At 48.5% G+C, this 10,000-nt stretch overlaps 1 protein-coding gene across 1 annotated transcript in view; it reads left to right on the forward strand.

Annotated features, from left to right (window-relative positions):
• Positions 1 to 1,546: 1,546 nt before the first annotated feature.
• Positions 1,547 to 10,000, forward strand: part of satb1b (SATB homeobox 1b) — a gene marked incomplete at both ends in the record, with an annotated part of 52,539 nt that continues 44,085 nt past the window's right edge. The window contains 3 exons of the mRNA XM_080006077.1: positions 1,547 to 1,760; positions 6,994 to 7,170; positions 9,561 to 9,687. Coding sequence (XP_079862203.1) covers positions 1,547 to 1,760; positions 6,994 to 7,170; positions 9,561 to 9,687 — 518 coding nt within the window. The remainder of the gene's footprint in view (positions 1,761 to 6,993; positions 7,171 to 9,560; positions 9,688 to 10,000) is intronic.

The following is a 10,000-nucleotide window of genomic DNA, read 5'->3' on the forward strand; positions in this document are numbered from 1 at the left end:
TCGTTGCATATTATGAATGAGAGAGTTCATGATCGTTTGCGTGCTGCTGAAGCGGTGGGGGTGGGTGGTGGAGGGGGTTTTACCCTTTCACTTTTTGACAACAGCATTCCAGTTAATTTTATCAACACAATGCATTGTGAAGGCTGTGATATAGCACATGAGCAGTCAGAAGTTGCAACAAAATTAAATGATTAAAAAATTATAAATATATCAATATTTAATAGGGAAGCATGCCATACATCATACACTTTATGTTCTAAGAGAACACAGTTTTATATATATATATATATATATATATATATATATATATATATAAACCTTTGTATGATTTAACCTAGTTTCGACTTGCGACGAGGCCCTGATGAGTCAGCAGCTCTGTGTCACTGTAAAGTTTTACTCAACATCCCAAACTCTCGATTTCGTTCCCTAATACTTTCTGGCAACTTATCAGCAATGGACAAACATCCACACTTCGTTCATTTAAAAAAAAAAGGCAAAGAAAAACTCAATCGCATACTTGTGTCCGAGCGTGTCCGCAGTTGATGCGTCGTCTCGGGTGTGTTTGTGGTAATATGTTTTATGTGTATTTCTGTGTTTGAAGGTGTGTGTGTGTGTGTGTGTGTGTGTGTGGGTGCAGCTTTTGGGTGTGTGTCTGTGCGTGTTTATGTCTCTCTTTCTGTGTAATTGTGTGACTTTTGAATTTTTATGTGTGACCTTTGGATGTGTGTGCGTGCAATATCCGAGTGTCATGGCAGACATGCCTTCCCCTTCCTCTTCCCGCCAGGAGCCACTGGGAGAGCTGGGCAGCGTTAGCCCTCCCCCGTCTCGGCCGCTTCCTCGAACCTCGCCGCGCCCACCCGAGTGGAAATCTCTCGGCAAATTAATGTGTTTGCACTAAAAACGGGGTCTTGTTTGCCCCGTCCGCCGGGGAATCCGTAGCGGGACACCCATCCATAATGCATGCGCTGAAAAACGGGAGCATTACGGCGGCGCGCCGCGTCACCCGGCTCTGCGAGACGTCACGGCGAGCCGGACTGACGGTTGGTGCTGTTATGGGCGCACCCTTGTTTGTGGGCGGGGGTGGTGGTGGTGGTGGTGGTGGGGTTGGGGGCAGGGTTCTAAAGGAGAACAGACGCAAACCCATCAAGGCTCATAACAATCTGTTTGCATCGATTCACACCGGTCGGACACACACACACGATACGCACACACAGAAACAAACCCAGGATTTCCAACTCGTTTTAGCCGGCGGACCCGATCTGGCTGAGCACCACCTTGTGTGCCGTCGCTTCTTGGTGTACGGTCTGCACCGACGGTCACCTGTGCACGTTCAGAAGCTCGTTGGCCGCTAATAAAGTTGGAATCAATCAACTGTGCGACTCCCGATCGAGGTGGTCCTCGCGAGCGAAGCCCCGACCGCGAAAAAGGGGCGTTTTTGTTTTTATTTTTTTTAAAACCCTGCTTCTCCCTCTCTCTCTCTCTCTCTCTCTCTCTCTCTCTCTCTCTCGCTCCCTCCCCCAGGTGACAGAAAGCTGAGGTGCTGAGAATGATGGAGCATCTCAGCGAGACGTGTCTGGGAAAGGAGAACTGCGACCTGATCAACAGCATGGCGGAGGCCAAGGCACCGCCGGCGAAGCTGGCCCGGCTGGAGCAGAACGGCAGCCCCCTGGGCCGGGTCCGGCTGGGCAGCACCGGGGCCAAACTCGCGGGCGTCCCCTACAAGCCCCCCGGACACATACTGAAGCCCTGCCATAAGAAAGGTGAGTGTGTGTGTGTGTATGTGTGTGTTTGTTCGTGTGAGGGCTGCGTTTTTACCAGAATGTGGTGATATGATTTGTAACCATAAAGCAGGGGGGCTCAATATTGCCTCAAAAAAACATCTGATGTTCTCACGCCTCTGATGTCCCAGTTAAATCACAACAGGAAGCGAAATCGATGAGAGCGCGAGACCTTTCGACCGAGTTCAAAAAGTTGATTTTGTTCTAAAAATGAAAATAAAATTATAATAATAAATTAATAAAAGATAATAAAATAAAATGTGAATCAATATAAATCGCAATGTGCCGTCCTTAAGGCCAAGGTCCCAAAAAAAAACCCACGACTGGTTCAGGCAGCTGAGTGGAAACCACGTTTGGGGAAGTCTTTATTTCATGACGTTTACAATACATCTGAGAGATGATAGCCCATAATACTCCTGTAATAAATTCCAGGCCTCCACGCGCTGTAAGGGCAAACGAAACCGAGAGGAACGTTTTTTTTTAATTGGTTTGAGGTTTTTTTTGGGGGGGGGGGAGGCTTCTTATCGCTGCTGTGTGTCCCCCACCACACACACACACGCGCACGCACACACACACAAGCGCGCACACACACACGCTCACGCACACACACACTCTCCCACTTATTTTCCTCGACAATAGCGCGTAGAGCAGCTGTGTGAGAGAGTTATTCCCACGTCAGGACGCCTCAGCGCCGTCTCACGGCTCGGTCGTCCCCCGCCCGCCCGGGTCCTCCCTCTCCAAACCCGCTTCTATTAATCCAAAGTTCGCCGCCGCCGCCGCCGTTTTTGCCGCGGTGCCCCCCACTTTCCGGATTGTGACAAAGCTTTTTAATAACGCTCGCCGCGGCCTTGCGAGTGTCGCGGCGGGCCACGCGATCCAGAAAAACACTTTTACGACCGCACATATATCCTATTTGTTTTTCTTTCCCTTTGTACTTCTTTGGTGGCTTCTTGGAATGAGTTTGGAAACCAGCGGGTTTAGCGTCGGTCGTTAAAGCTCGACTGCGCGTGCGTGTGTGTGTGTGTGTGTGTGTGTGTGTGTGTGTGTGTGTGTGTTTGGCCGAGCCACCGGTCCCTGCACCGGGGACTGGGAAGCCGCTGGAACGTTTCTCTTATTTGTGCCTTTAATCGGCGGCGTGGCGCTCCAGCTGAGAGCTTAATTCTTCTTCTTCATCATCCGGGCTCCTGTAGCTCCACCCGGGCTCCTCCTCCACCTCCTCCCCCCCTCCGTCCCAGGTTCCTCGTCCTCTCTGCTCCTTTCCTCCTTTCCCTTTCTTGGCTCCTCTCCTCTCCTCCTCTCCGCTCCTCCCTTCCCTCCTTTCTTTGCTGCCTCTCCTCTCTCCCCTCCTTTCCTCCTCTCCTTTTTTTCCTCCTCTCCCCTCCGCCCCTTTCCTCCCTTGCGTTTCTTGTCTCCTTCCTCGGCTCCTCTCCTCTTCTCCTTCCCTTCTTCCTTTCCCCTCCCCTCCTCTTTCTCTAGTTTCTCCCGCTCTCCCCTCTCCTCCCCCTCTCCTCTCCTTCCTAACTCTCCCATCCCTCCATCTTCTTTCCATCCTCTTCCCCCTCTCTCTCTCTCTCTCTCTCTCTCTCTCTCTCTCTCTCTCCGTTTTCTCTACTCCCCCTGGTCCCGGTCCAGGAGGAGCCGTGGGGCTGAAGACGGAGACTTCTCTGTCCATGGCGTCCTTTGTGTCCCGGGCCCCAAACAATATTTACCGCGGCCTCCTCTGGGCTCCCTGGAAACAAAGCCCGTATTGATCCCCCCGAATGAACCTACACAGCAGTCTTTATTGTCAGATCTTTATCTATTAACATCAGGGGGAGGAGGAAAGCAGCACTTTCAGCACATTCCCTGGCATCTGCCCGTCCATCGCTCGTTGTGCTTCTTTTTATTAGTTTTATTTTTTTATTTTTGAATTTGTTTTATTTTTCTTTTTTGTTTGTTTGTTTCGTTCTTTCCAAGCGCCGGACGCGTCTCCCAGTGCGGGAGCGCCTCGGATTCCGGGGAGAGATCCGGGTACAAACCGCCGGGAAAATTGCCAAGCGGGAGCAAAACACAAAGTTGTCTCCGATCTGGAGTGTGGAGAGCTGTTCACCGCAGGCCCCCAGAAGCCCGGCGGGGGGGCGGCCCCCGACGCGGCAGTAACGCGGTTATAACACAGGAGCGGACGGCCGCGCGGATCCTCCGCTACGAATGCGTCGGGGATCTGCTTTTTGAGTCACGGCAGCTGCTCCGAGCCGCCGTGACTCAGAGTGCGTTATCGTCATTGTTATTCACGGGAAGACTTTGAAAAGGCCAAGCCCCCCCCGATGCCCCCCGAAACTTTCTTAAATTTCAGGCATGTTATTTTAGCCGAGCGGCACAGCGGGTGATATTTGCACAGCGCGTCCCCGGGAACATTCTGCAATCTTTGGACAAGGATTGCCGGTTGCGCCGAGCGGCGGAGCCACTGTTGACACAGTCTCGCGAACCTCGGGGTGCCGAGGCGGCCCGGGATTTGGAGCGTTGCATCATGGGAGGAGGATTTCAGGTTTGGCAGGCGAGGCGGGGGAGAAGGGGAGGACGGTCGGCCCCGGCGCCGCCGCCGCCGCCGCAGCGAAAAGACCCCGCCGCTTTGGCGACGGGGAAGGGGAAAGCCGGGTGCGTGGCCTTCTGTCGCCTGCTTGCGGCGCATGCGACTGAGGCGGGCTCGGTAAACCGGCGTGAATTCAATTTGTCGTCGGAGTTTTGGTTCTCCGAGGCGTCGTGACAGAGATTGCAAATGCGGAAGTTCGAGCCACTTTGGGAAAATGTTTTCATCACATTTTTTCTTTTTTTGATTCATCAAAACACACAAAATTGATTTGCCGTGAATTTGGTGGAGAATCGCTCAAATACGGAAATAGAGAGATGCACATCCTGTCCATGTACATAGGCGTGCACACACACACACACACACACACACACACACACACACACACACACACACATATATACAGTATATATACGTACATACATATATATTTACATTTAGGCAACATTTTTTACTTTTAAGAAAGCCAAACATTTAGTTTGGAACAACAGCAAAAATATTATACAGAATTCTCACAATCAAAAATCAAAAATGGAAATAAAAATAAACTCGTACGTATCAACTGCCAAACAATCCCAACCCGTAGGCAAGACCCCCTCATTATGGGATGTCAGGTGAACCTACATAATAACATAAGTAAAGAAAGGTCCCCGTGTTTTTATCAAATCTGGACAACGAGCGACTGGAAAAAGTTTTGACATTATATAATTGAATATTTAACGGGGAAAAACCAGTCGATTCCCACCAACCGGTGCAGGACGTAGTGCCCGGGTGCAGCGGGTGGAGGAAATGCAGGAGAATGGAGGAGGGAAAAAAAAACCCCACAAATGTTTTGAGGATCGCAGGCCTAAAATGCCCCCGCCAAATGTAAAGGAGGAGGGAGGGAGAGAGGGAGAGAGAGAGAGAGAGAGGGAGAGAGAGAGAGAGAGAGAGAGAGCGAGCGAGCACGGGGGAGAAGGAAAGCAGTATGAAAGGAGAGCAAGGTCCTAACTTGTGGAGGGTGTTGCACGCAGACGGCTGGATTTCTCACAGATATTTGGATTCGCAGCACGGGCGGCGGCTCTGATAGAATTGTCCTCTTGGTGATAACAAAACGCCTCTGGCAAATAAGTTCACATGGTCACAAAAGGCCGCTTTAGAAAAAGTACATTTCCTGCCCTCAACTTTTACGCACGCACAGACATACACAGGCGCACAAGCGCAATGTGTAAGGTCAACATAGGAGATGCTTTTTACTTTTAACCATAAGCTGATACAATTTTCAGTCCGTCACTTTTCCTGTTGAACGGTGTGGAATCCGACATTTTTTGTGTCTTTATATAGGGCTCCAGACTTTTTCCACTCGTGGCACTGGTGCACATGACTTTTAAGTTATGTAGGTGCACCAGCACATCATTTAGCCCCACCCAAAATTCTTCTGGCCAGGATCAGGCATCTGAGGACCGGGGAGACGGGCGCCGCAGAATTTTCTCGATGAGGGGAAAAAAAAAAAAAAGGATAGCTCTGGGGGGTGTGCATCTCTCCCATTGGAATGGGCCGCGGAGCGGTTCGCGGTGCCTTTGGGTCGACCCCGGGGTCCGCGTGACCACGTTGTCCCGTCTGTAACGTCAACACCTGAAATAGCTCCCTTCATTTTGAATTAGGAAATGTTTAAGGTTTGCGATGTCGCTCACGAGTACCGGGCGTGGTCTCGCCCCACACACACACACACACGCGCGCGCCCGCACACACACACACGTGGAGACGTGCACGGTGCATGTGCAGGATGTACGTAAGATTCAGCAGAACGTGGACAAAATAATCTGCAGAAAACAGTTATGTTTATAATATTTGTTTGAGGGCAAATGTCTGCACAACCAATTGGTGGTTGTTGATACAACATTTTTATACTTTTTAAAAAAAATTTTCAGACCTTTTTAAATTCAGGTGCACCGGTGCGACCGGTGAAAATGTTTAGTCGCACTTGACAGATTTAAGGTCGCAGCCCAGAGCCCTGCTCATGGATTTTTCTTCTTTACTTGTTAAGATCGATAGAAAGATATGTGATTCATCCTTGGTGGGAAATGGCAGCGTGACAGCGGCATTTCTAATAGGCAATAGAAAATAAAGAAATATAATTGGAAAATACTTTTTTTGGGGGCAATATAGCAATAGAACAAATAGAAAAAAGGCAACAAACAAAAAAAATAAACCTCTGTATCAACAATCAAAGGTGTAAATGTATATATTATAATAATTATTATTATTATTATACATACAAATATATTTATACTGTAAATATACTGTTTGTATCCTGAATGAACATCCTATAAACAGAGACTTATAAGCTAAGGAGATATGAACAACAATAAGAACAAGCGGTTGAGCAGGTTTTTTTTAATTCTGATTATCTCAATAGGTAGTAGTAATGTTGCGTAATGCGGTGTTGGTTGTGTTTTTGTATTTATGTATTTAAATATTTTTTAAAGTAACGTGCGTTGCCTCCCCAGACAATGTTCGTCATGGAAAAATAATTTTCTGTAAATTAAATTGAATCGGATTGAATTGAGCATTTGTCCTGTCTGGGCGTACCCCAGCCGTCTCACTGCTGCGCGCGTGTGTGTGTGTGTGTGTGTGTGTGTGTGTGTGTGTGTGCGTGTGTCTCCCCAGGCAACATGCTGCCCGTGTTCTGCGTGGTGGAGCACTACGAGAGCCCCATGGAGTTCGACAGCAAGGAGGAGCACGCCGAGTTCGTCCTGGTGCGCAAGGACATGCTTTTCAACCAGCTGATCGAGATGGCGCTGCTGTCGCTGGGATACTCCCACAGCTCCGCCGCTCAGGCCAAAGGTGCTGGGTGTGCGTGCGTGCGTGCGTGCGTGCGTGCATGCGTGTGTGTGCGCGTGTGTGTGTGTTAGTTGGTTGATGGAAGGTCCGGCTCCGTTTTGAGCCTCGGCTCTCGGCGAGTCGCTCAGTTAAAAAACGTCGTTCGCTTCTCAAGACGCTCGGCGTTAAGAATGACACAATGAGAGTCAGAGTCGGGGGTGTCGCTTGAGCCGGGTCCAGAATTCTGTCAAAATTATTTATCTAGGCAGAGGAACAGATCGTCTCAGCCAAAGACAGAAGTAATTAACTTGCATCAAAGTGTGGCCGGCTGCAGAGTACTGAGCCAGACTACTGAGTCATTTATAAACAATGTTTTGATAGAAACTACATGTCTGCGAGTCGTGCATCAGTAATGCTTTTGTGTGTGTGTGGGACAGGTGGACTCCCATAGTGCATTATGGGTAGGCAGGGAAGTGTTAGTTCCTTCTTCTATTCTCTTCTCCAATTCTATTCTTTCAGTTTTTTTGTTTTTTATTCTGTTTCTGTTCTATTCTGTACCGACACAAGTTCTTTCCTTGCTACCGGCTGTAGCTCTGTAATGGCTGAGCTATACACACACACACACACACACACACACACACACACACACACACGGACACACACATACACACACACACACACACACACACACACACACACGGACACACAGACACACACGCACACACACATTAACCTCACCCACACAGGCACACAAATGGACATACTCCATATACACACACACACACACACACACACACACACACACACACACACACACACACACACACACAAAACACACACATAAAGACTATAGACTGTGGGAGGGAAATTGAGGAGCAGGCTGTGCTAATTACACCTCAACACACCGGAACACACCCACACACACACACACACACACACGGACACACACACACGGACACATACAAACGGACACACACGCCACACGGACACACGCAAGTCGACAGGGGCCGTTTCAGATGGCACCTCATCCTCTTCTATTGTATAATTTGTCACTCAAACACGTGGACGTGCATACGCATGCAGACAAAACCATTACACATGGACACACTCATGCATGCGTGCACGCGACACACACACACACACACACACACACACACACCAGACACCTGAAACTGACACACTCCGACCTGCTCGGCCCTATCAAATGTAATTAAATATGCTCTCTATCAACTTGTATATTCACCGTCTCTCTGTCTCACACACTATGTGATTACTCTGTCACACACACACACACACACACACACACACACACACACACACACACACACACACACTTTACGCTAATATTAGCTGGCCTCACAAAGTAAATTGAGCATGGCTGTAGTTTAACATCCACTCAAGCTGATACCATGTAGACTAAGGCGTTTTTTAAAATAACCCTGTAAGGACAAGTTTGGCAACATTTTCCCGACAGTGATCATGAGCAACAGGGCGGTGGACAAAGGGAAACAACAGCGGGTTAGTTCGCTCTCCTTCCATACTTTGGTGCGGATGAACGCACATGGAGCAGCTCGGAGGCGAGAGCACAGATTTGCACAAGTTTGAGTATTGTATTGATGATTTAATTTTTTATTTATTTTGGAAAGGACCCAGAGTGTTTTCATTCGGTTTACGACCAGTGGCCTGAAGCTCAGGAGCCTTCGTTTGCGCCCCCACCACGCTGTCGTACTGACCACCTCAGTGCCGGTTAAACCAGTCAACTGCTGCTTTGTGGTGAAGAAAGAAGAAATAACAAAATACTACATGGAGACTAAACACAATAGTCACTACTAGAATCGTGTCATCATTTACTCACCGATGCTCAAAAATCGAGCTTAGATATTCTGTACATAGTTTTAGCAGTGATGCGTCTGTGTCGTGGGCGGGGCTTCGTGTCGTCCCAGCTGTTGCTTGTCTCTGATTGGTCGATGTGGAAGCTTTGCCCGACAAAGGCTGGTGCTCTTATCCAGCAGAGCTTCCATATCAAGTAGATTTGCAAAGGTTTCCAAAACAAATTGCCCGAAGAATTTCTCTGTATATCACATTCAAGCCTCAAAGCGAGGATCGGAATAAACTCGCCTCTAGATAAGGGGTGGAAAAATATCTCTTCACATGTGGGTCATAAAAGATGTATATATCATATTTTTTTAATAACCGTATTTCAGACATGTTCTGGTGTTATATATATGTTGATACATTAAAATGTCAGTCCTGGGTGAATTACAATCATTACAGCGTTCGTTGAATTTTCAGTTTAGAATCATTCTAGCAACAGTTCATAAATATCCTGCTTTGCATACTGATGTACGCGTGTGTGTGGGTGCGCGCGTGTGTGTGTGTGTGTGTGTGCGCGCCCGCGTGTGTGTGTGCTCCAGGTCTGATCCAGGTGGGCAAGTGGAACCCCGTCCCGCTGTCGTACGTTACAGATGCTCCCGACGCCACGGTGGCCGACATGCTGCAGGACCTGTACCACGTGGTCACGCTGAGGATCCAGCTGCACAGGTCTCACACACACACACACACACACACACACACACACACACACACACACACACACATACTAAAAAGTGAACATATGGACATGTGTAGAGACGGACCCGCATCAAAATACTACTAAAAGTACACATCTATCTATCTGTCTATCTATCTGTCTGTCTGTCTGTCTGTCTGTCTATCTCTCTGATACACACATATGCACGTCGATACACATAAACATACATTTGTACCAAAAATGGCACTCGGTGCCTACCTGCTCATATAGGCACTGTAGACTTCCTACGACAATATAGCGTTACAGCTGACTACACACGCACAC

Source organism: Zeus faber (genome assembly GCF_960531495.2).
Source record: "Zeus faber genome assembly, chromosome: 8".
NCBI lineage: Eukaryota > Metazoa > Chordata > Actinopteri > Zeiformes > Zeidae > Zeus > Zeus faber.